The sequence below is a fragment of the Vombatus ursinus genome, unplaced genomic scaffold, assembly GCF_900497805.2.
Source record: "Vombatus ursinus unplaced genomic scaffold, bare-nosed wombat genome assembly UNPS02014798.1, whole genome shotgun sequence".
NCBI classification, from domain to species: domain Eukaryota; kingdom Metazoa; phylum Chordata; class Mammalia; order Diprotodontia; family Vombatidae; genus Vombatus; species Vombatus ursinus.
In genome coordinates, this window is record NW_020954576.1 from 82,884,900 (window position 1) to 82,912,466 (window position 27,567).

The window sequence follows — 27,567 nt, forward strand, 5'->3', positions numbered from 1 at the left end:
GAGTAAGCAAAAGGAAATCTTTGAGGGCAGGACACTAGCAGCTGTGGGGATAAAAAAAAGGCCTTCTATAGAAGGTGTTTCATGTGGTTCAATTGTGTCCAAGTCTTTGTGACCCCATTTGGGGTTTTCTTGGCAAAGATACTAGAATGGTTTGCCTTTTCCTTCTTCAGCTCATCTTACAGATGAGAAAGCTGAGGCAATCATGGTTAAGTGACTTGCCCAGGGTCACATAGCTGGTAAGTATCTGAGGTCAGATTTAAACTCAGGGAAATGAATCTTCCTGACTCTAGACTCGGCATTCTATCCACTGTGTCACCTAACTTTCTCTCTATGGAAGGTTGAGCTATATCTTAACAAAAAACCAAGTTGTGAAGTGCCTCTGGTTAACTTTTAGATATCGTGTCTGTTTGTCTGAGTTTGACTTAACGATAGCCCTGTAAGTGTCAGGCAGGGGAGCAAAGGAGTTAGGAGAGGTTCTCACTCAGAGGTGAAATGGGTACAGATGTAAGAGGCATACAGAGAAATGCCAGAGAATGGGAGAGCTGGGTATGCCACAAAGCATGTAAATGTTTTCACCTAATGTTTCTCTGCAGTGGCTTTTACATGCCGTCATCTGAAATCCAACCCCTTGGAAACAACCCAGATCTAAAAGCTAGAGCCCATCAATTTACACGCCAGGGATAAAGATGAGGGAATGAGATCATAAGCTTTAAATTCTAATCCTTATTCTTCTGGATATACTGGTTTACTGGGTGATATTGGAGAAAACCTTTCAGCAAAGCATTTGTTAAAATGTCAAGGAGCCCTTGTGGATAAGATACAGGATATACGCTCCGTGATGGAACAGATTTGGGACTGGTTCAATAACTAGACCAAATAATCATAACAAAAATAATAGTCCTCCTCCATCATTTATATAAAATTTTGTTTGCATATATCATTTCACCGAATCTTCCCAACAACAACCTAGCTACCACAGGTGGCATTATCCCAGTTTTACAAAGGTGAAATAATTTACCCAAGGCCACTCAGCTAGTTAGTGCCCAGAGACAGGATTCAAACACAGGTCTCTTCTAACTCCAAGCCCAGTGTTCTTTCCACTCTACCCCCACTGTCTCCTAATATCATTACATTAATGATTTATCATTAAGTTAATTTGTCATTAAATTGTCCATTTGAAAGGAAAGTCACTAGTGGTGACCCTGTCCTTGATTCTGCTCAAATACAAATACTCAGATGACTTCTCTTTCTCTTGATTTTGCAAGGATAGGAGCGGAGAAGCCTGTCTGTTTCTTCCTTTAAAAAAAGAAAGTTGAATCACTGCCTTTTGTCATTATGTGACAGTAATTTCTGGGATGGAGAAAATAAACCTCTTCCCTCCAGATGAAATTCTCCCTTGTAACAAAAACAGCTAAGCAAAAGCATCCAATGGTGACCACCTATGACAGTGTATACATCATTCTACCCTAGTGGTACCTTGCTTTTCTTTTTGAGGGAGAAGATAGATTTCGTAACCTCTTTTCCAGGATCATCAGTGGTTTTTCAGTTTCTCAGAGTTTGGTTTCCATTTAGTGATCTCTTCATTTACATAGTTTAAGTAATAATAGTAGTAGTAGCAGTGGTGGTGGTGGTGCTAGTGATAATAGAAGTATTAGTAGTAGTAGTAGTAGTAGCAATAATAGTAGTGGTGGTGGTGGTGGTGGTGATAGTGATAGTAGTGGTGGTAGTAGTAGGAGTAGTAGTAGTAGTAGTAGTAGTAGTAGTAGTAGTATATCCTTACGACTCTGGGAGGTAGGTGCTATTGTTATCCTCATTTTACAGATGGGGAAATTGAAGCAAGCAATGATTAAGTGACCTGCCCAAGATTGCACATCTAGTAAGTATTCGAGGCTAGATTTGAACTCAGGTTTTCCTGACTCCAAGTTCAGCATTCTGTTCACCACACTGACTAGCTGTTTTAGTCATTGTGTATAATGTTCTTTTGGTTCTGCTTATTTCTTCCCATGGTTTGCTGAATTCCTTGTATTTGCCATTTTTTCCTGCATGATAATATTCAGTTACATTCCTGTGGAACAGACTTTTCAGCCATCCCTTAATTGATGAGTACATACTTCATTTCCCAATTTTTGTCAGTTCCCTTGTAACACACTCATCAAGGATGTCCTTGAAATATGTTCAGATTATTCTCATAAAAATTTTATATAGATGGAAAAATAGGTATATAGGTCAGTAATTATTCATGTCTTCTTAGTTGCTTTTTTTGTAATAATAAAATATATTCCCCCCCTCACCCCCATGCGTTTGGTATCTTCCCTTCATCAGATACCTTGGGAATTGATCCCTTGATGCCCTCACCATTGTCATCTCTAGCATAGACCTCCTTTTTGTACATTTGATTTGGTCCAGATGCTTTCCGCATCTTTGTTCCTTTCAGTGCCATTTCTCTCTCTTTTATAAGCCCATCTGGCACTGTGATGTTAGAATCCAAGTGTAGCGTCCTATTGTCCTCAACAGTTTGTTGTAAAAAAAAAATCTTTGCTGATCATTTTCATCTTGTGCATCTGTCCGTTGTCCTTCTAGCTTCCTTCTTAAATGTCCTCAAGATGACTTGGCTTAGTTGGGTCTTGCATTAAGCTTTCTTGAAATTGGTTTAACCCTCCACTGTTTCTGTTTTATTAGGTGATACTGCTTATGATTTTTCTACTATGCGTCTCTCTGTAAGATTTTACAGACAATTTGTATTTTAAATCGGTGTTGCCTTTGTTTGCTTTGTTTCTCTGCTTGGCAAGTAAGGCAAGTGTTTACTGGCTAAGGTGTTGTTTAGACCCTTTTGGTTTCATTGCTATGGCAATTGATTTGTATTCATTAAACTTCTGTATGAAATTATTGTAATTGGTATTAATGTTCTTTATTCTGGTCATATCCCATTTTCCAGCATGAATAGTTTGATAAAATAAATTAAACTGGAATTGTTTTAACTGCATACTGTATCTTTTTTCATTTGTGTTATTCTAGCTTTGCATTAATTTTGTTTTTGTTTTAATAAGTTGGCAGCTGATTCAGAAATGAATACCATGTCAGTAATGAGTTGCTTCCTGTCTGTTAAAATATAATCAATTTCATTTTGTGTGGTACCATCGGACTCTGTCTAATGCCTCCTAATTCTTTCATTGAAAAAAATACATTTGTGATGCATAGACATCTGAGTGCAGTCTACAAACAAGTCTTTGGCCTGTCTCATTCTTTATTCCTGATCCATATTTTCCCATTTTTTTTAAACTATTCTTTCCTCTTGTCATTGAAGTCACCAAGTATCAAAGTATATATTGGTTTAATTTAGAAGATCCTGTTGAGTTCTTTGTAGAATTTCTCTGCCTCTTTTTCCTTGGCCCCAGATTTTGATGCACTCTCTAAAATGATTTGCATGGTAGTCTTTTTGGAAATATGTATCATAAGTCCTACAATATGGAATGACAAGATGTTCCACAAAGCCATGTTTCTTATTGTCTTTAATACACAATAAAAACAACTTTGCCAACACCTTTATTTGCTTCTCCAAGGAGAACCTGTAAACCATTCCATTTAGTTTCAGCATTCTTTTGTCTTTTGTTTTCTTTTTTGGTGATACTATCAATATTGATATAATTCTCTTCCTCCAAGAATATGCTCACTTGCCCATTGCTGGATAAGAATCTCACACTATTAAGAGTACCAATAACTAAGTTAATATTTATAGGTGGTCTAAGAAATAAATGATGCTTAGCACTGTTTGTCCCTCTTACTTTGAGGCTGCCAGTATTACTGCAGAAACCCAGGGGAGTTAGACTGAAAAAGGTATTGTAACATTTTATTTCATGGATTTCTGTGGACAAAGATTTCATCACCAAATGGCCAGCAATCAATCAGCATATATTTATTAATCATCTACTATGTGTCAGGCACTGTATTAGGTGTTGAGAATACAAGGACAAAATATGAAACAATCCTTATTCATAAGAAGCTTACATGAAAGAAAGAGAGAAAGGAAGGAAGGAAGAAAAAAAAAGAAAAGAAAGAAAGAAAAAGAAAGGAAGATCATAATAAGCATACTGATTATGAGCCTCTCGGTTATTAGCTAGGCTGTCCCTTGGAAGACAGACACAACGTGTTGCTGGAATTGTACTCAAAAGTATTTCCATCTTTGTTAAACTTTCCAGAGCTTCCTAGCCTTCAAAAACCCAGGATTGCCTGCAAGCACTGATGAAGCATCATAACAGAAACAAGTGACTACTCTGTGATAATTAACATTTCGATCAATGGCATTGATGAGTGAACTATGAAAGCACAAAAGTCCCACCTCTTAAATTTTCAGAAGACATGAATCTGTTGGCAAAAATCTTGTCAGTCTGGAATGATAGGATAAATCTAATAAGATGAAATTCAATAGGAGTACTTGTAAAGCTAGCATTCTGGTTTTTAAAAAAAAAGTCGACTTTATGACTCTCTTTTCTCTTTATTTCCATATGCTCCTTTGTAAAATGGAAATAGCAAAGTTGTTCCCAGGTTACTGGAATGACTAATTAATAACAGTCTCTCAGCCTGAGAGTACCAAAGGCTATACAGTAAGTGAACTAGTCTATGTGCCAGGCACTGTGCTAAGCCCTGGGGATACAAGTGCCAATAAAAAGTAAATAGTCCTGCCCTCAAGGTGCTTACATTCTCACAGAGAAAACAGTGCTTAAAAGGGAGCTAGAAAGAGGGGGAATAAATTTGAGTGACATAAAGATGAAATCTGGAGAGTAGGAAGCAAAGATGAAAGAGAAAAGAAAGATGACTAGGTCCTTCCTCAATAAATTTCCCAGAAAGGGCTGATCATTGTTTTGCTTTTGGACTCTTGGTTGTTCAGCTAATGCCAAACATAGAGAAGACAGACTAGGTCGATTGGCTTCTTGTTTCCAGTCCTGGGAGAATTCAGCTCCTCAGAAATGCATCTTGACCAGTGGCCTTCCCCAAGTTTAATATCCTGATGGAAATCTCAAAGAACATGTGTCACAGTAGAGGAAAGATGAGGCTAAGGGGGAAAAATGGAAAGAAGCTATTGTTGTCAATCTGTTACCACCAGCATTTTTTTTTAAAAAAGATTGACAGCTTCAGATTGACAATAAACAGCTTCTTTACATTTTTTTAAACCAATTATTCCGCTTCCTTAGGAAGACCTGGGATTTTTTCTACCGTCCCCCTAACCCCACACACCTACTTCATTTTTCACACCTCAGATTGTCAACTGTTGTTTTTATAGTTTTGTTTTTTTGGTTTCTTTGACTTTCCCCACATCCACCACCACCACCTCAATATTCTAAATGTTGTTGGGATGAAATTAAAGGAGTTTTGCATTAAAAATTCCATTTTTATCACACCTTATTGTACTGAGATCTGCTCGATCCTGGGAATAATTGTCAGTCAGCTAAAGCTGCATTTGTGAAGAAAGAATTAAATAGCTTTGTTTTGAAAGTGTTAAAGAACATTGCCTTTTTTTTCTGTTAGGATTCTCAGAGGTGGGACAGCCTAGGTCCTGACTTTCCCCACTAAAAATACACATAAACACTGTCATGTTCTATCAGTATGGAGAGTGAAGAAACTTTACTAAAATAATTATCATATGGGTCTCTCTTTAGGATAAAAAATGAATAATTTCCATTAGTAATACTGAGTTAATACAGGATGAATATTGGAACTGGGGCCCTCTGGGAATTTTGCAAGGTAGGCAATATTCTTGTTTATTGTGAACACATTGGAATCTTTATTTGTTCAGCACCTACTAATGTGCAAAACATAGGTGAGAGTTACATCTAACTCTTGTCCCCCAAGCATGGGAATCCCCCAAGTCTCCGTCCCTGCTTCTCTTTTCTCTCTTTCCACTCTCCTTTGATGATCTCATCATCCCCATGCAGACAGTTACTAAATAATTAAATACTTCTTCTTGTTGTTGAGTAGTTTTCAGTCCGTGTCTGACTCTGTGACCGTATTTGGGGTTTTCTGTGCAAAGATACTGGAGTGGTTTATCATTTCCTTCTCTAGCTCGTTTTACAGATGAGAAAACAGAGGCGAACAAGGTTAAGTGACTTGGTCAAGGTCACACAGCTAGTAAGTATCTGAGGCTAGACTTGAACTCAGGTCTTCCTGACTCCAGGCCCCATCCTCTATCCACTATACCACCTAGCTGCCGGAATTAAATACATTCATTCATTTAGTTATTTAAGATTCATCTATATAGCCACACATATAAATATATGTGTATATATACTATGCATAATATATAGATATGTAGTAAGGTTTTCTGACACACCTTGCACATATATAATATATATAATATATAACATATGTATGTCACATGTTTAGTAGTTTTAAGCTATTAAAACTTAAAATTTCATTAAGACCCAGTAATGTATACATCTCCAGCCCTAATCTCTCTCTAAATTCTAATCCTCCATCACCAATGCCTGCGGGGCATCTCTACTTAGTCATCCCATTAGCATCTCAAACTCAGCATATATGAGACCCAACACATTTTCTCCTTCCTTAAACCTCCCCCTCTTCCACACTTTAGTAATTCTGTTTTGGGCACCACCATCTTCCCTTCCACCTCATTACCCAGGTACATAATCTCAACCTCATCCTTGTTTCATCTCTCTCCCTCATGTTACCCCGTAGCTAATCTGTTGCTAAAACTTGCTGATTCTGCCTCCACAGCATTCTTTCAACCTGTCCCCTTCTCTCCTATTCACACCATTTTTCCATGTAACCTCTCACCTAGAATATTGTAATAATCACCTAATTGCTCTCCTTCCTTTCAGTCTCTGATTCCACCCCACCCTCACCCCCAATCTATCCTCCACACAGCTTCCAAACTAATTGTCCTAAGGTACAGGTCTGGCCATGCCACTGCTCTTCTCAAAGTTTTTCAGCGGCTCCCTATTGTCTCTGGTATAAAATCCAGATTCCTCAGTTTGGCATTCAAAGTCATCCACAGTCTGTCCCCCACCTACCTTCCCAGCTGTATTTCACATTATTTCTCTTCACATCATCAAAACTCAGACTAAACTGGACTACTAATCATTTCCCAATATTTTGCATGTAAGGGAACTTTTTCTTCATTCCCTCCCACCCCTTCCCGCCCACATTTCTATCACTGCCAAGTTCCAGAGAGAGCCAGTTGGATAGTGAGAAGATATGCCGTGTGACCATTTGGATTATTGGACACCATTTATTTCCAATCAGATAGCAACAGTCTTAATACAGCCAGGAGACTGCAAGTATTAGAATTGCTATCGTTGTGATTTATTATTGACTGTTCTTGCTTGGATACTGCCTGTAACCAGTGAATACCCACATTTTGAGCCTCATAAAGTCCGTGACTGCTGCAAATATTTCCTAGATTTGCAGGAATCATGAAAGAGGGGATGCCATGTCTACTTTTTGCTATCTTTACCCAGATGCTATTCTGTTCATAATAGCACTGATGAGCTCTGAGGCACAGGCTGGAACTGAAGGGGTCCTAAAGAAGAAACCTAATCTCTTCTCAAGTGTCCAGGAACACAGGTTATTTTCTAAGTATTCTAGTTACGGACATTTGGGGGTGGAGTGGGGGAGGATTGGGTGTTGGTAGGGAGAAAATGGAGAGGATATAAAGAGGCTTTTAAAATACAGAGAAAGATTTTTCCCCCTTAAGCCCTCAATTAAAAACATTTTTTAAAAATGACTTTAGCTTTTAGGTTTAAGGATAAGTGCCAGGAATGAGGATGGAAGTCAGAATGAAGATGGGGAGAGCTAAGTACCCAAAAATATGTAAGTGGACAGAGGAAGGGCTGAAGAATTAAATTCTCTAATAAGCTCAGTAACAGACTGACTCTGCTTTAAGATTTTGACTCAAAATGGCCCCATTTGTAGGAATTTTGCTGATACAATGACAGCTACAAAAGCTACTGCTAAAAAATCCATGTGTACTCCTCCACCCTGTTCTTTCCTGCCCATGATTCAACTGTGTTGGCCAAGTCTCAGTTAAAACACAAGAGCATTAAAAAAAAAAAAACTGGTTTAGAAGTGGGGAGAGTCTCTAACCAAAGATTTGAGGACAGAACTTGGGGTTTTTTGAGCTGTTTCTCCAAATATTATGCTAGCCTTTGATGATCTCTCCTTTTTCTGAATCCCCAAGATACTTAAGAGGATGTATTATATAATAATAATAATAATAGTAATAATAATAATAGCTAACATTTATATAACTATGTGCCAAGTACTGTGCTAAGCACTTACAATTATTATCTCATTTGATCTTCATAACAACTCCACAAGGTAGGTGCTCTTGTTATCCCCATTTTACAGATGGGAAAACTGAGGCCAAACAGAGCTCAAGTGACTTGCCCAGGGTCACGCAGCTAGGAAGTATCAGAGGCTGGATTTGAACTCAAGTCTTCTTGACTCCAGACCCAGCACTCTATCCACTGCACCAATTAGCAGTTTCTTTATATCCTTTCTTGCAGTATTAGCTAGTTATTTCATAGGATCACAGATTTAGTGTTGGGAAGGACTTCAGAAGCCATCTAATCTAACTTTGTCATTTTATAGATGAAGAAACTGAGGCTCAGAAAGTTTACATGACTTAACTAATTCATGGGCATATGTCCTTTGAGACTGTCTTCTACATGCCTTACATTCTCCCATAGTTTCTAAGCTGGTCCTAACCCATCTTTCTGTCCTCATTATACATTATTCTCCATCCTGAAGTCTACGGCTGAGGTGAATGCCACTCCTCTCTATTCCTAACACATAACACGTTATCTCTCACCATTATCCCTGGACCTTTGCACCAGTGGTCCTCCATGCCTGAAATGTGCTCCGTCCTCACTGCTGCCTCATAGAGTCCTTCTCTTCCTACAAAATGCAGCTCAAGCATGACCTTCTTCATGAAACTTTTTCTAATCCTTCCAGCTGATGGTGAGGATAGATGGATAGATGGGTGGTTGGATGGGTGGATGGATGGAAAGAGAAAAAGAAGGCAAGAGAGAGACAGACAGAGAGAGAGAGAGAGAGAACACGTATTACATGCTTATTATGTGCCAGGCACTAGGGATATAAATATAAGCAAGCAATACAGTCCCTCCCTTTAAGGAGCTTACAGTGGAGGAGTTTACACACTCTTTGAGAATAAGTATTATTTCATTCTTTGAATTTGTATCCCCAGTGTCCAGCACAGATTTCCCAACCTTCCTTTCCATATATAGGCACTTAATAAATGCCACTTGTGAAAGTGACTTGCCCGTTTTTATATAGCTAGTGTCGGGCAGGATTCAAACCTAATTATGTCCTGACTCCAAGTCCAATGATCTTTTTTTTTTTAATTCTATTTTATTATGACTAATATGGAAATGTTTTATATGATTGCACATGTATAACCTATATTAGATTGCTTACTGTCTGGGGAGGGAGGGAGGGATAGAATTTGGAATTCAAAACTTAAAAAAAACAAATGTTTAAAGTTGTTTTTACATGTAATTGGGGAGAAAAAATATTATTTTTAAAAGTTCTATTTTACTTTTTAAATCAGTAAAAATTGACATTCTTTCCCTCCTACCCACCCCACCCCTCTTGAAAATGAAAGAAAAGCAAACAAAACCAAACCTCTCTTACAAACAAATAGTCAAGCAAAACAAATTTCTACATTGGCCATGTGCAAAAAAAAAATACATCTTTCATTTTGCACTCTTAAGTCTTTTACCTCTCGTGTTTTAACATTAGCCCTCTGGAATCATGTTTGGTTATTACGCTGATCCGAGTTCCTAAGTCTTTCCAAGTTGTTGTCTTTATCATATTGCCATCACTTTATGTAAATTATTCTCCTGGTTCTGTTCACTTCCCTTTGCATCAATTCATACAAGTCTTCCCAGGTACCTCTGAAACCATCCATTTCATCATTTCCTACAGCATTATCTATTCCATCACATTTATATTCCATTACTTGTTTAGCTATTCCCCAATTTATGGGCACCTTCTCAGATTCCCATTGTTTACTACCTCCAAAAAGAGCTATAAATATATTTTTTAATTTTTTTGTTTTTTTAAAGAGTATTTTATTTTTTCCAATTACATTCATTTTCCAATGACAGTAATTTTTTATAAATTTTGAGTTCCAAATTTTCTCCCTCCATCTCTCCCTTCCCCCTCCCTAAGACAGGAAGCAATTTGATATAGATTATATATATGCAATCATGTGAAACATATTTCCATATTAGTCATGTTGTGAAAGAAGAAACAGAACAAAAGAGAAAAAAAGCACAAAAATAAAAAAAGTGAAAATAATATGTTTCATTCCATCACTTCTTTCTCCAGAGGTGGATAGCATTTTCCATCATGAGTCTTTTGGAATTGTCTTGGATCATTGTATTGCTGAGAAGAGCTAAGTCAGTCATAGCTGATCATTGCACAACATTGCTGTTACTGATTATAATGTTCTCCTGGTTCAAGAGCTATAGATATTTTTGCACATTCTTATGGTTTGCTTTGCTTAACATTAATCCTTCCCTTAAACTGCCATCTCACTAATTACCACTTCTCCTGTTTCTCTATTGAGTGACATGTAATTTTTATACCCATCTGTATGTGTGTATATCCTGCCTTTGACCATTTCAGATGAGAGTAAGGTTCAAGCTGCTCTCTATCACCTTCTCTTCTTTGTGAGATTGCATGAGGTAATTTCCCTACCTTCCTTTCCATTCTCCACCTAGTATATTCTTCTTCCCCTCTCTTTCCATTCTTTTCTTAAGATCATCCAGGCATGACATAGAACCACTGTTAAGATTTCTGTCTAATTAAATTCCCTCTATGACACCTGATGATGATAGGGTTCGGTGGGGACACATGTATCATCTTCCCCTATTAGAATATAAGCTATAATGTTCCTGGAAATTTTTATTTGGGAGTTTCTTTCAGAAGCTGACCTGTGGATTCTTGTTTCCACTTTACCCTCTGGTTTGAAGAGCTCCGAGTGGTTTTCTTTTAAGATATTTTGAAATAGGATGTCGAGGCTCTTTTTTTGGTCATGGTATTCAAGCAGTCCAATGATTCTTAAATTTCTCCTCTGTTTTCCAAGTCAATGGTTTTTGCTATAACATACCCTACATTTTCTTCAAAAACAATTTTTTTAAAATCTTTTGACTTTCTTTGCTATTTCTAGTCATTTGGTTCTATTTGGCCCAATCTAATTTCTGGGGAGTTTGTTGATTGGGCAAGGTTTTGTACCTCTTGTGCCAAACTATTGTCTCCTTCCAGTTCTTTCTTCCATAGCTCTAAATTCTTTTCCAATTATTTTTTCCTCTAATACTTTTATTTCATTGACAAAAACATTTTAAAACTTCTTCTCTTTTTAAAGATTTTGCTTCATCTCTTCCAGGAATTTTAGCTGAATTTGTGACCACACCATTTTTCTTTGGGGCTTTGCTTGTAGACTCTTTGGAGTCCTTCTCTTCTGGGTTTGTGTCTTGAATACAGCTATTTTCATAATAGTTTTTATGGTAGGATTGTTTTTTCGTTTACTCATTATGCCAGTCTATTTCCTGATTTCAAGCTTGATGTTAAGGTCAGGCTCTATGCACTTCTGGAAGGGAGCTGATCTGGTCTGTTTTCTTGGGGTATTAAGTATTGTGTTGTTCCAGGACCTCAGGGACAACTTAGGCCAGGGACCTGAAATCTTTCAATGCTTCTGAAATAACCTGACCCAAGGTAACATCTGATTGCCGTCTGTCTGGTCTGAGCTCTGCAAGTGTGACTTGGGTTTAGGTCTGAACAACAGTAGATTACTGCTGGATTTGGTCATTATCAGGCAGCTGGGAAGCTTTGCTGGTTCTGAGACACAGAACTACAGGCTCTTCTTTGGGCTGGGATTTCTAGCCTAGTTATTTCTCAGCAGTCTTCAGAACCATACCATGGTTGCTCGCTCTTGAATCTGCTCTTTTCTCAGAACATTGCCAAGGGCCTCCCTAACCAGAAACACCACCCCAAGGTGCAGGTCCCCTCATTAGCCCATCCTGGATCTGTGACCCAGAATTGGATAGTGGGAGACAAAGCTACCAGCTGGTACCTGACCCCATCAAACTGCCCTTGGTAGGGGTTTAGAGATACTCTAGTAAGGGTCTGATGGACAGCTCCTCCTGGCACCGTACCAGAGTGAGTGTTCTATGCACACAACTGCTGACCAGACCCCATTCCCAGAGCCCACAGACCTCTCTATCTCCCTATGCTGACCTGGGATGGAAAAAGCACTCACTGACTTTGTCTTAGATTTCCCCATCAGGATTTGGTCTGTGCATTTTTTCTATCTGTTTGGAGGAGTTTGGGGGAGGAGTTCACTCTATTGTTTCCTTCTACTCCACCATCTTGGCTCCCCCAGTGAACTTCTCAGACAACCACATTACCTCGAAGAATCTTCTTCTATTTCTGGCCCAAAAGAGCAGACACAATGAGACAATGAACCTGCCTCCTGAACTGCCATTTTTCCAACCCACTTAAGATCACAGCTGGAAGTGTAACCAAGAGAACAGTCCTTCAGAACTCCTAGAAGAAAAAGATTGGCATAGGTTGAAACATATTGTGGCTGATCTTAAGACAGCATCACAGAATCTCAGAGTTGGAAGGGATCTCCAAGGCCATCTAGTACAACCCGTATACTGTCAGGCATGTGCTGACAAATGGCCATCTGGTCTGTGCCTCCTGTGTTGGAAAGCCTCCAGTGGTGGGAAACTTAGTTACTTCCCAGGCAGCTGACTCTACTATTGGAGAGCCCTGTTTGTTTTTCAATTTTCCCCCCTTGTTTGAGCTGAAATCTTCTCTGCAAATTCTATCCCACTCTTCTAAGTACTGCCCTTTGTGTCTGAGTAAATCAAATATAATCTCTTTTCTACATGATAGCTCTTAAATACTTGTGGACAGCTATCTTCTATCCCTATTGAATTTCATCTTATTATATTCACCCAATGCTCTTCCCTGTCAAGATCCTCTTGTCATCCACTGTGTTAGTCATTCCTCCCAACTTTGTATCATCTCAAAAATAAACATTCCATCCATGCCTTTAACCAAGTTTTTTTGATAAGAATAGTAAACAGCACAAGACTCAACCCAGATCCTTGGGGAACTCACTGAAGATCTCCTTCCAAGCTTACATCATACCCTTATTGATAATTCTTTAAATCCAGACATTCAAGTAGTACTGAATGAATCCACTTAATTATACTAGAATCTAACCAATATTTCACCATGTTTTCCACAAGAATATCATGAAATACCATGTCAAAAGAGCTTTGCAGGGGCAGCTAGGTGGCGCAGTGGATAGAGTACTGGCCCTGGAGTCAGGAGGACCTGAGTTCAAAGTCGGCCTCAGACACATAATATTTCCTAGCTGTGTGACTCTGGGCAAGTCACTTAACCCCAATTGCCTCACCAAAAACAAACAAACAAACAAAAGACCTTGCTAAAATCTAAGTAAACTCAATCACCAGTGTTCTTCTGATCTACCAGCTTTAGGAACATCATCAGAAAGGAAAAAGTCATTCTGGAGTGACCTCTACTTGACGAAGCCATGGTCAGTTATTATATGGTTATGACCCCACGTAGGATTTTCTTGGCAAAGATACTGGAGAGGTTTTTGTCATTTCCTTCTCCAGTTCATTTTACAGATGAGGAAACAGAGGCAATTAGGGTTAAGTGACTTGCCAAGGGTTACACAGCTAATAAGTGTCTGAGGCTTGATCTGAATTCTGGTCTTCCCGACTCCTGGCCTGGTGCTCTATCCACTGCACCTAGCTGCTCAGCACTTAGTAGGTGTTTAATAAATACTAGTGGACTTAATAAATTACTGACTAATCTTTTGAAAGATATAATCATTATTAAGGCAAGTGTAAACTCTGAAAGGCCTGAATTAGGGTTGGGTGGTAGGGAATACCATGGCAATGAAGACCCACAATGTAGTAAAAGAACTTCATCAAAGTAATAGAAAAGATAAGTGAAGGTGAGCTTACCCTTCCAACAGCAGGGAGAGGCCCTGCCACACTGGCAGAGTAGATCAGTTATATGGGGTGCACCCAGTGTTATGAAGCTAACTCATTGGAGCTAGGCCAAAGTGGTCTTTTTGTATGAAATTGAGTTCTTTGTCAGGTACTGTGGCGCTCAATTGAATCTTGCAAAACAGCTATCACTCATTAGCTTAGAGCTTAGGTGCTAGATGGAGGCAGAGTTCACAGCAAGTCCGAAAACAAAAGAGGCATTTTGTTCCATCTGTCTTTACATAAACTTTTAAGCGGTGTTCCTCCTCAGGCACAGCTGGTCAAGACATTATTAGCTACTGCTCTTCATGTGGCCAAGAGAGACCTGCAGCACATAGCTGGATAATAGAAGTCTGCCATCACTGTGCTTCTGTGGCGGGCTTGTGATGTTTACCAAATCCCTGTCTCATTCCTGTTTCTATCCAGGTGGTCTGTAGTATATACTCCAATGACAAAATCACTTCAATTTCCCCCTCCATTGATCGCCCAAGTGTTCTCTAACCATGAATCCCTCCCCCACCACACACACACACACACACACACTCTTCTTGGATTCCTCACACTGGAAAAAAAAAAAGAATCTCTTTTATGATTTTCTTTGCAACATAATTTGACAACACCTGCTTGGAACATTTCAACATGCTCCCTACCTGACCTTCCCTGGCTAAGATGTACAGAAGCAATGACTTTATTGTCTAAATACTAAAATATAATGCAACACCTCCCTTCTTTTACTTATTCTGTTTCTTTAGACTAAGGCACAACTAGATTCTGAATAGTACAAATAAAGAATCCTGTGAAGTGCCACTGTTGTATTATATGAATTTGGAAGTGCAGCCGTGTTCCATGGGAAAAATTAAACTACAAGCCAGGGGTATGCTAAAATCAGCTCCTACTGGCTCACAAGTGCTGACTGTTAAATTTCCAGTGTGAGCATTTGCACCTTGGTAAGTGCTACAAATAAAGGCTTGATTGAGTGTCTGGATGATTGTTTGAACTTAAGAAAGTAATGGAGAAAACGTCAATAATGCAGATTAAACTTAAAAGTGCCTCCATCTTTTTGGAGATCCAGTTGTTAAATATTTACCAGCATACCACAGATACCAGAGCAGCACCTAGGATATTCCTGTAGCCCACAAAGCTGTCACCACCCTCCAAGAAGATGCATAAAACAGGAGAAGAGTGGTTTCTTTGCGATAAAGCCACTTGTTCTAATTGAGCAAAAATCCTCAGTCTCTAATCGCTTCTCCACCCAAGCCCCAGCCACCCTGTGGATAATCGAGGTGTGTCCCAATCTGAGCTTTCTATACCCCAGCACCAGATTGCATTCCCTGCCTGTCCCTCCTGGGAGACATGAAACCATCTTCTTTCTTTTTCATCTTCTATGCATTCCACTGAGTAGAAGAACATTCCAAAACTCTAGGGCTTTTGTATTTAATTAGTCACTCTTCTTGGAAGAGGTGGAAAGTGTGAAAGAGCTCAGTATTACCATCTTTATTCAAGTTCCTCTACCTGATGGGTAATGCCAGGAAGCTTTTTTGTTGTTGTTGTTGTTTCTTCCTTCCAAGTTAAAGAAAGGGGGTGCGTAGTTACCAAAGATCAAATTCCTGCCAGAGAAGATTTCCCTTGAAGCCAGGCTATCAGTCTGTCAGGTGTCATCCTGAAGGAAATTAGGAGGTGTGAAGACGAATGTTTCTGCTGTTGAGCTTGGGGTAAAAATACATCTCCATTACAAGCAGGTTATGACAGCCTCATAATTAAGCCCTCTGCAGTGGGTGGTTTTTATCTAGCTACTGAGAAAACTTGGTGATCAGACTGGTGTTCTGTCTCCAGATGCTCTGGAGGCCAGCCCCAATCTGGCTGTCTCTTGATGTCATGCGGAGACTTGGAATTCCCAACTCTGAGCGTGATAGCAGGTGGAAGTCTAGCCGCTTGGGCATTTGCCTCTTTGAATGGCTGATCTGAGAGGTAAAAGGGTTGTTTTACTTGTCATACAACCTCCCTCTCCTCTTCAGTTGGTCCAGGGTTGATGAGGTTCCGTATAGGTCAGGCAGAGGGAGAGAAATCAGCCCCTAGTAACTCAGTTGGATGCATTTCTGGGGAATAGGCCAATCTGTCAGGGCATTATCTTGGTTTTGATAAACAACCTTGCTAATTCCTTGTCGTCCTGCCCTCTCTTCAGTTTGAGAGAATTGACTTAGCCTGAGAAAAACAAGCAAGTCCTGAATACCCCTTCAGGCTTCTAAAAAGATTGCCCTGTCGGTTTTCCCCCCAATGACTGTGTTGAACACTGCCTGAGCAGGCCTTCATCTTGTTATTCTTCATCCCCTCATTTTTTGATCTAAGTTGTCAGAAAAATAGGGTCTTGGGAATATAAACAGAGCCCGGGGTCTCTGGGGGTTGGGGAACAGGCATTGTCGCACATTATAATCAGCCTCCCAGGAATGCACATTGGACTGTTTTCTCTCTCCTATCTGTTTTTCCCCCTCCCTCACCTTGCCTCCTCTTAACTTTTATGCTGCATTCTGTGTCCACTGGGGCTTTCAGTTAAAAAAAAAAGTATGAAGGTCATGGGTTTCAAAAGAATTCAAACATGCATTGTTCAAATTATATCAAAATCATCTGCATCTATTTACATCGACTGCTTCCCCAGCAGGACAGTTCAGACACAGAACTCCAGGCTGAGTATAACCCATGCCCAGAGTGGCATTTCTGATTTTTTTTTTTATGGTCAACCCACCCTGAGCCAGATACAGGGAATGAACATCAAAAAGCCTGAAGCTGAGCTTTGGCTGACAATTTGTGATAAATTAGCCAATAAACTTAGTCCTTCATATTTGTATGTTTGTGTATGATTGTGCTCACTGCCAGGCACTGGCTTAAAATATTTAATTATGCCAAGTGAAGGACTTGAAAGCAGACTTTCTTTCTGTGGACTTCTTGGCAGGATCCCTTAGTGGTTCAAGGCGTGGGTTTGAAGATATCCACAGCAGCAGCTGGGTTGGATTATTTAGAGCCATCAAGGTACAGAAACTAGAGTTGGAAAGAAACTCTGAGATCATCTTGCTCAACCTCCTCTCATCTAACTGATGAGGAAACTGAGGCTCAGAAAGGTAAAGAGACTACACTGCACACAGTACATTTTGTGGCAGAGCCAGGAAGGGAGGCACTTTGTCTCTTGACTCCCAAATCAGGGCTCTTTTCACTGAACCACACTGTCTCCAAACAGTGACATATGTATAAAAAAAGGAAAGAAGGAGGGGAGGGATGGAAGTGAAGGAAGGAAGAAAAGAAAGAAAGGAAGGAGGGAGAGAAAAAGAAGGAAGGAAGGAAAGGAGGAAAAGGAGAGAGGGAGGAAGAAGGGAAGGAGAAAGAAAGGAAGTAAGAAATAGAGTGACAGAGATTGAGACAGAAACCAAGATAGAGAGACTAGGTACTTGATATGTACCAAGCACTGTGCTAAGTATTAGAGACACAATTAGAAAAATAAAAGAATATTCTAATTAAGGGAGATAACACATATAGAAGAGTTCAACCTCAGGGTGGATGGACAGACACAAAGATCCTTTGGATTGAGCAGCAAGTCAGATGACCATTCCCAGTGGTCTGCAGGGTCCAGCAGCAGATCAGATACTAAGGCCTGGTGGTGCTTCATCTTACTGAAGGGATTGTAATTGGTTACTTCTTTCTCATAGAAGCCATGTGAATGGCCATGTCTGTTTCACAATCAAAAAAGTTTCTATTACAGTTAGAAAAAAGCTGGCTCTCTGGATTTCCTCCAATAGGGTAGGGCTAGGGGATTGGCGTCCAGCTGGGAGAGGAAAAGGGAAAGGGGGAATTGGCAGGGAAGCTGGCAGGAAGGAGAGAGATCACAGTGATATCTGGGCAGAGGGTGAGTTGGGGCAGATGGAAAAATGTGTGTACATGTGGTCTTCTTATAGAATGCATCTACTTAAGGGCAGGAATTGTATCAATTTTGTCTCTGTATTCCCAGTGGCTAGCCTAATGCCTAGCACATAGTAGGTACCTAATAAACACTTTTTGATTGATTGATTGGAAGATAGATTAGAGATAGGAGATCCTAGACAAAGGAAGATCAATAAACAATAAGCATTTGATAAGTTCCTAGTATATGTTATGGATTGTGCAAAGAACGGGGGTATGAAAACAAAAAGTTGTTCTTGCCTTCAAGGAGTTTATACTCTAGAGCAGCTGGTGGGACCAGGAATGGCCTCACATAGGCAGACACTTGAAGTGAATGAGTATACGTCAGAGGCTGGACAAGAGCCCAGGCCTTCCTGTCTTTGAGGTCAATTCTCCATTGACAATGCCATGGTGCTTGCATGGTCTATGTTGGTAGCTGTGTAACAGATAGATTGCTACATGATATAGATAGAGTACTAGGTTCAAATTCCATCTTCAGTACTTGTGTTAACTAACAAGTTGAAAACCAGAAACTAGAAACTAGAAACTGAGGAGTTGGGTTGGACGGCTTTGAAGGTGACTTTCAGTTCAGAATCTATAATCCTGTGTTTGGAGAGGGGAGAGACGAGGCAGGAACACCAGTTAGGAGGGTTTTTGCAGTAGCCCTGGTGAGAGGTGATGAGGCCCTAAACTTGAGCGGTGGCTGTGGGCATGGAGAGAAGGGGAGGGGGGTGCGGTGTTGTGTAGGTAGAAAAGACAACACTTGGGAACTGATCTGGTATCCGAGGCGAGAAAGAGTAGAGAGAAGATGGCTCCCTGGAAGTGAAGCTGGGTGACTGGGAGGATAATGGTAACTCTCAGCAGAAACAGGCAAGGTTGGAAGAATTGTGGGTTTGGAGGGAAGGATTATGAGTTATTTTCATTTGTCAGGGCACTGAATTTGAGATACATTTAGGAAATTCAGTTCAAAATGCCCCAAAACAGCCTGAGCTGAACCCCTATCCAAAAGGCACCGTTGGTTCTTCATCAACTTTAGGACCAAACACAAGTTCTTCTGGCAATGAAGCCCTTCAAACTGCCTCCAGCCTTCCTCTCCAGGCTGATTACATTACTGCCCTTCGCACACTCTGTACTCCAGTCCAGTGGGGCCACTTCCACCGTCCCATATGGGACATTCTGTCGCCCATCTCTGTACCTTTGCGCAGGCTGGCCCTGTATCTGGAACGCCCTTCTTCATCACCACCAGTACTCAGAGACGTTAGGTTCCTCTGAGGTGCGATTCATAGGCCACGTCCTCCTAGAGGCCTTTCCTGATGTCCCCAGTTCTTAGTGTTCCCAAGCCAAAATCAAAACAAAATCAAAAAAATTTTCTAGACATCTCCTGTGTTTACTTGTCTGTGAACACCGCTCTGCCCTCCTCCCCTCTTGCCCTCTCCTTTAGGGCAGGGATTGTCCCACTTTGGCATTTGTAGCTCTGGCACAAGGCCTTTATGTCCTGTCCCCCCTTGCCTTTCTAGTCTTCTTACACCTTACTCACTCCCACCTATTCTGCCTCTTTGCTAGTCTCTGCTCAGGACACTCCATTTCTCTCCTCAGTGTATTTTCACCGTCTCTCCGTGTCTGGAATGATCTTCTTCCTCATCTCCCCCTCCTGACCTCCCTGGCTACCTTCAAGTCCCAGCTAAGAGCCCACCTCCTACAGGAACCCTTTCCCAATCCCTCTTACTTCTAGTGCCTTTTCTCTGCTGATTATCTCCAACATATCCCATGTCTTGCTTGTTTGCTGGCATGTTAGATCTCCTGTTAAATTTTGATGGCAGGGGCTGTCTTTTGCCTTTCTTTGTATCCTTAATACTTAGCACAGTGCCTAGCATAGTAGACATTTAATACATGTTTATTAACTGACTGATTGGCCCGTAGTAAGCACTTAAAAATGACTAGTGATTATTGACTGACTGTTGTATCTATTTGGTAAAGCCAGTTCTCTGGGCCACAAAATATAAGGCCACCAATCACCACTAAGGCCATGGCAACTGCTCAGAGAGTTTTTTCCTTCTGGCCATTTTACTATTATTAATAATAAAATAGCTAAAGTTTATATAGTGCTTTAGGGTTTAAATACACATACATTTAAATACATATGCATTATCTTACTTGATCCTCACAGCAACCTTGTACGGTTGGTGCTATTTTCCCCTCATTTTACAGATGAGGAAACTGAGGCTGAAGACAATTAAGTGACTTGCTCAGAGTCACATGGCTAATATGCATTTGAGGTAGGATTTGAGTTCAGGCTTTCCTGACTCCAAGTTCAATGCCATATCTTCTTTGCCACCTATTAATGTAATTCTTTCAGCCTTGCAATCCAAGGCACCTTAAACTGGAGAACTGTTGTTGTTCAGTTGTTTTTCAGTCATGTCTGACCCTTCATGACTGAATTTGGGGTTTTCTTGGCAAAGATACAGAAGTGGTTTGCCATTTCCTTCTCCAGCTCATTTTACAGATGAGGAAACTGAGGCAAACAGGGTTAAAGGACTTGCCCAGGATTACCCAGCTAGTAAGTATCTAAGATCAGATTTGAACTCAGGAAGAGGAGTCTTCCTAACTCCAGACCCACCACTCTATCCACTGTGCCAACCAGCTGCCCTAAACTAGAGAATTAGAAATGGATTTTTTCTCCCTTTCCTTTTTTCTCATGGTGATGCTTTGAGCCAGATCCATAAGCCCAGCCAGATAATAAATAGCTCAGTAGCTAACCACCAACAAACACTTGTGATGAGGCATTTGGATGAAAACATGAGGACCACAGTGTTGTAATCTTAGATGTCACCCCCCTTCCCCCCCCCACCCCCATCTATCTCATCGTTTTAGCAACAGGGTTTAGGTTTAGGATATTTGTCCCCTTCTGTATTACTTATACATACCTTAACATTATTTACTAGGTTGCCTGGCATACAATAGCATGCGTTATTAATAGAGCAACTTGATGACATCTATTTAATAGGTATATCCTCTGTATTGTAAGAAGAATCTCTTTTATGATTTGCCTCTTGACATTACATGACAGCAGTGCACGCTCAGAATATTTCAGTGTGTTTCCCATCTGACCTTCCATTGACTAAGCTGGAGAAAAAGCAATGACCCTATAATCTGATAACTAATTTAGAAGAGTATCTTTAATTAATTGGATTTTCTCAGGCCTTACATAGCTCAAGAACACAGGTACTGAATGTTTTGTTCTTTCCTTCTGTCCAAGTATGTCCACTTCCACCTATTGTGAGTCATGGAGACTATATCTGCCATCCAAGGCCTTGTGACCGTTTCAATCATGGAACTGTGATTGAGTTCTATTGTGATCCTGGTTACAGCCTCACCAGTGACTACAAGTATATCACTTGCCAGTATGGAGAATGGTTTCCGTCCTATCAAGTCTTCTGCGTAAAATCAGGTAAAAAGGGTGTCAGGATTGCATTGCTCCTGGGGGACTTTTTTTTTCTTTTCATCAGAATTATCAATCATTCAATCAAGAAACTTTTCTATGTGCCTACTATGTGCCAGGAACTATGTTAGGTACTAATGACATAAAAATAACAATGAAACAGACCCTGCCCTCAAGTAACTTATGATCTATCCAGGAAATTATGAACATGTTTTATTCAAACTGAGCCCCAAAGCTATGAATTTGTTCTTCTTTGTTTGTATTTGAAGAGGACCAATGACATCATGGGGTGATGTCTTGACTTGATCGTGAATTGGATTTAAGTGAGGCAGAGTTGTACAAAATCATCAGCCTCACACTCTCTTCCAGAGTCATGGAAGTCCAGTGGCAAGACAAAAATCAGGACGACTAGTGATGGTCCAGGATGGTACAAGTAGGATAATTCTGAAGGCACATGTAGAAAAATATTAGAAGGCAATGTAAGGCAATGTGATGCAATGGAAAGAGTGCAAGATTTGGAGTTGGAGGTCCTGGGTTCCAATCCCACTTCTGCCACTTAATATTTGTGTGACTTAGCCTTCCTGGGACTCAGTTTCCCTAAATGTAAAGTGAGTCAGTTAGACTAGATGTCCTCTAAGGAAGGTCAATTTCAGCTTTAAATCTACAATCCTATAATTTGCCTTTACTTTAATGTTTCTTGGAGTGAAGGGGACCCTGCATAACCTCTGTTAAGAGTGGATTTCCTTGGGGCAGCTAGGTGGCACAGTGGATTGAGCACCAGCCCTGAAATCAGGAGGACCTGAGTTCAAATCTGGCCTCAGACCAAACACTTGACACTTACTAGCTGTGTGACCCTGGGCAAGTCACTTAACCCCAATTGCCTAAAAAAAAAAAAGAATGGATTTCCTTGTAGTGGGATGGGGGAGATTTCCTTGTTCAATAAGTAGAATCCTGGAGAGTCAGAGGCAGCTTGGTTGGAAGAGGATCTGAGACTAGATTCCTATCCAAGTTAGCTAGCATGGAAGTACAATGTTGTTGCTTCCCGTCTGAGTTCTGGGCAAATCTCACTTAGTAGATTCATTTTAAAATGTTACGTGGCATCTAATGTGGTGTAATATGTGCTGGATGGTTGTCAACCATTATCTCTGCAGAACCCTAAGGGGTGCAGTAGACTTGCCATGAGCTTTTCAGTTTGTCCAATAAATCCAGCAAATGAGCACAAAGGGAACTTTTACAAACCTGCTTGTCTGTGATAGCTTTCTTGAAAATCTGGAAGGAAGTTTTACTGTATTGCTGTGTTCTCTTCTGTAACAGAGCAAATTTGGCCCAATCCCCATGAGACCCTACTGACAACATGGAAAATAGTGGCGTTCACAGCAACCAGTGTCCTTCTGGTGCTACTTTTGGTCATTCTTGCCAGGATGTTCCAGACCAAATTCAAGACACATTTCCTTCCCAGGTCAGTACCATTCAACTTTCCATGGATCATGAAGTCTGCCATTGTCTGGTCATTCACTCAGCTAAGAAAAAGAGAAGAGGATTTGCTAAGTTTTTGAACGTGCAAAGTGGAGGTTCTGAGTAGGGGCATGAGGGAGAAGTAGCTGGCTTTGACAAAATGCTGGATTTGAAGTCAATAGGACCTGAGTTCAAATCTTGTCTGGGTCACTCACTACCTGTGAGACCATTGGCAAGTGATTTAACCTCTCTAGGCTTCATTTCCTCATCTATAAAATGAAGGGGTTAAACGAGATGGTTTCCAAGGTCCCTTCCAGCTCTAAACCTATAAACTCTAGGAAACCCCAACATGATGTTGACTCACAGTCATGGAGTCATATCACATTTGGGAGCTTAGACATTCAAGACAAAAGATCCTTTCTTCATCTTTTCTTTTCCTACCTTGATCAAATACCGAAAAAAAGGGGGTTTCATTTGGTTAGCATCATTGTCAAGTAGGATTTAACTTCTCACAACTGTATAATGGGCTTAAGCATTGTAAAAGATAAGTCAAGTGTGCATGGTCCTTTACACTCAGGTAGTTTACGGATAAGAATGGACATGTGATGATTAAAAAGGTTCAAGAGATATAGTTTCTGGGTAATTTAATCATTTTATTAATAAGGCCAGTATGTTATTAATAGAAGGATAGTCATTTGACCATCTCTCCTAGACCAAACACAATCATGGCAGAGAACTATACCCTTTGAAAGAGTAGGTGGTCAATGAGGGGCTGAGAGTGACCTCTACTCAGACCACAAGAAGCTTTCACTGTCTAGAGAAAAGGACCTGTCTTCACCCTAACTTGATAGAACACAATGGGCTTCTCTGCCTTAGATTAAATTCCTTGTAAGGTTAGGTGGGGTCTGACCAAGATCAAGAGTTAATGCAATCTCATTATCAGTAATGTTCTTCAAGAAACTGAACTTTTTTAAAATGAGGAATTTAGAAGAAGAGGAACGCTCTGAATCTCCCCAAGATATTAGTTATTTTTAATCATTTCTCTCAGACAGAAATAGCATAAACACATACACACACACACACACACACGCATGCACACACACACCACAGTAAGGCCTCTAGTCCCAAAGAGGGAGTTGGTCTAGTAGCACAATTTGTTGTAGTTAATTTTGTTACAAGAGGTAGAAATCTAAGAGGAATTCCAGGATGTTTGCTGAGTATTAGAAAAGGGGAGCCCAACCTACCTGAACCATCTCTTAGCTCTCACTGGTTGTTCTTTTTCCCACCTAAGGGAGACAATCAGATAGGACAGACCACTGAATGTAGAGTCAGGAAGACCTGAGTTCAAATCCCACTTCACAAAGTTAGCTATTCACTGTGTAACTCTGGACAAATCACTTGGCCTCTGTTTGCCTCAGTTTTCTTATCTGTAAAAGTGGAGCACCTACCTCCCAGGGTTGTTGTAAGGATAAGAAAAGAAGAAAACAAGCAGGTATTAAACCTGTACCATGTTCTAGGCACTGTACTAAGCACCTTACAAATGTTATCTCATTTAATCCTCACAAGAACCTTGTGAGAGGTAGGTGCTACCATGACCCCCATTTTACAGTTGAGGGAACTGAGTCAGACAGGTTAAGGGAAATGTCTGAGGCTGGATTTGAACTCAGGTCTTCCTGATTCTAGGATAAAATGAGATAAGTGATATAACAAGACAAAGTGCTATGTAAATGCTAGAGTGGGAGTGGGAGAAGGGAAGCATCCATCTTTTCCCCTCAAAATTTGAATGGAAATCCTGCCTCCTCCATGAAGTAATCATGATATGAAAACATAACAACGATAATAATAAAATCATAATAATTACTAACACTTAGATGGTGTTTTAGGGTTTAAAAGTATTTTATATATGTTGTCTCATTTGACCTCAAAATATCCCTATGTGGTAATTTTCTGCAGGCATTATCCCCATTTTACAGATGAGGAAACTGAGCTTCAGAGAAACTAAAGGACTTGCTGTTAATTAAATTAAGTGACACAGCTAGCTAGTTTCAAAGACAAGATTCAAACCCAGGCCTTCACTAACTCCAAGTCCACACAACCTAGCTAAAATCCAGAAGTAGCTGGTAGGGCACTTAACATTTGAGGTCAACATTTTCTTCCTCTTTTATGTTTTTCTGGTCTCAATCTGTGATTTTAGGGAGAGGGGGAGGCTCCCTGTGTGGAAACTCATTATGCAGATGGGCAAATTATCTGTATCTCTTTATTTTAGAGCTTGGGTTCTTAACCTTTATTGTTTCATGGAGTCCTTTGGCAGCCTAGTGAAAACCACAGACCTTTCCTCAGAATAATGTCTTAAAATGAGCAAAATAAAATTCATAGAATTAACAAGGAAATCAATTCTGTGAAATGTGGTTATCAAAAAGACAAATTTACAGACCCCCGATTAATAACTCCTATCTTAGAGAATTGTCTGAGTCATTGAGGTTAAGTGATTTGCTTGTGCTCACACACTAGTCTGTGTCTGAGGAAGTATTTGAACCTTTCGCTGTTCAATCATTTTCAGTCATGTCTGATTCTTCGTGACCCCATTTGGGGTTTTCTTGGCAAAGAAATTGGTTTGCCATTTCCTTCTCCCACTCATTTTACAGATGAGGAAACTGAGGCAAACAAGGTTAAGTGACTTGCCCAGGTACACATAGCTAGTAAGTATCTGAAGCTAGATTTGCACTCAGAATGAGGAGTCTTCCTGACTCCAGATCTGGTGCTCTATCCACTGAACCACTTGGCTGATTCCAGGCTGGCCTTCTAGATATACCATAGCATGTGCCGTGCTACCTCTCCCCTTGCTGTTGTCTCCTCCCCCTCCTTTTCTTCTTCCTCTCTTTTTATTTTTCTCCTCTTTTCTCCCTTTACATCTTCCCTCTCCTTTTTCCCTCTTGTTTATCCTTTACATATGATTATCAGGAAATAATTTATTATTGTTTGTTATTATCATTGTTATTATTATTGTTTTAATAATAGCTCAGTATCACCTGTTGAATGCATAGCACTCTTGGCTCATACCATTGACCTCCATGTAAGTCCAAATTCCTTTCATCTCCCACCCAATGCCAATAATAGAGTGAAATGCCTGGTAAAGCACCAATCCAGAAGTATAATCTCTGGAATTTGTTTCCCAGTAAATTCCTATCAGTGGCCCATGAATACCTTAGATAAGAAATCATTCACTGGACAAGGGCAATGTCACAATTTGCCATGACCCTCCTCTCCAAGGAAGGTTGGCTATGACATTTTTGGCCTTCCTAGGTGAAGGGAGAAAAGGAAAGGGAGAAAGAGAGAAGCCTTTTTTTAAAGGCCTTCTACCTAGCAGTTTTATGTTTTTTCCCACTATTTCCTTGTATATTTGTTTCTTCATATGAAGCCTACATCTTCCCTCTCTCACTTAGGAGTATGCCGTTCTCACTGGTTGTCCTTTCCAACTATAAATCTCTTCTCACCCAAGGAAGCCAAACACTCTCTTATTTCTCTCCTCAAAACCAGGTCAGGTATTTTACCTCCTCCATGAAGCCCTCCCCAGTTAAGTATAACAGAGTATGGTCATCCCACTTTTTGCCTGCTGTCTTCAGTATGTCTCAGCTCATCAACATGGTCAGATTTCATATAAGTTAACAAGGATATTTTTCAACACTTACTATATAACCAGCCATGTGCTAGGCATTGGGAGGATCAAAGAGAATGAGAGATTCAGTTTTTCTCTCCTTGTGAAACTTGTCATCAAATAGAAGAGGCAAGGCATACCTTCAGAAAGGAATGAGGACATAGAAAAATACAGTCTGATCAAAAGATTTGGTCAAGTATGAGACTGTGGACCACAAGTGCCTTGAAAGTCAGGGAACATCTTAGGATAATCAGAGATTTATAGACAAAAGGGACCTTATAGATCCCTATCAATAGGGCATCTAGTCATCTGTTCCAACCCCTACTTTACAGATAGGGAAACTGAGGCCTCATCCAAGTTCATACAGGTAGTAAGGGTTTGACCAGAGTCCTTTGACTCTAAATCCAATGCTCTAAACCCTTTTAAATACTTGAACACATAGGATATAGACTATTTCCTTATGCATATATGTAAATAAAGAAGGGAGGAGGAAGGAGAGGAAAGATGCAAGGGGAGAGAGGAGAATTTAAAAGTAGAGAAAGATAGAGGAAGAGACAACCATCTATTCTCTTTTATCTCCTCAAAAAGAGGCTTTTTTTCCCTCTAAGTTTTGGCCAGTTCCTCTTCAAAGTCTTAAAAATGACCCTACAAAGCTTCCCAGTGACCACAGACTTCACTCTTGGCTTCAAAGACTTGGCTTTATTAGTGATTAGAGATAGGAGAAGTCAGTTCATGTGAAGCTGTTCCTTCACTCTGCTAAGCCTGGGGCTTTGTCCCCTACAAGAAGGCATAGGAGTGTCATCCCTCCCAGTGTAAAATATCTCAAGCACTGTAACCACTGTGGTCAACCCTGGGTTGTTTAGAGACTGGTTATCTAGCTGACTTTTTTTTCCTCTTCTTCCCTGATCTTCTGGCTACTTCATTCATCCCTGATTTTCCAATGAAGATAAAAATAGGAAGAAATGAAAATCAAATAAGTTTCTGTCATTAGCAGTTCTGCTTTGGTTGTGTGTGTGTGTGTGTGT

General features: G+C 40.2%; 1 protein-coding gene across 3 annotated transcripts in view; it reads left to right on the forward strand.

Moving 5' to 3' along the window:
* The window catches only part of LOC114049897 (sushi domain-containing protein 4-like), a 228,872-nt gene that overhangs the window by 191,760 nt on the left and 9,545 nt on the right, over nt 1-27,567 (forward strand). For all 3 annotated transcript variants that reach the window (XM_027871344.1, XM_027871345.1, XM_027871346.1), the window contains 2 exons: nt 21,250-21,441; nt 22,747-22,891. In XM_027871344.1, the coding sequence (XP_027727145.1) occupies nt 21,250-21,441; nt 22,747-22,891 (337 nt within the window). The remainder of the gene's footprint in view (nt 1-21,249; nt 21,442-22,746; nt 22,892-27,567) is intronic.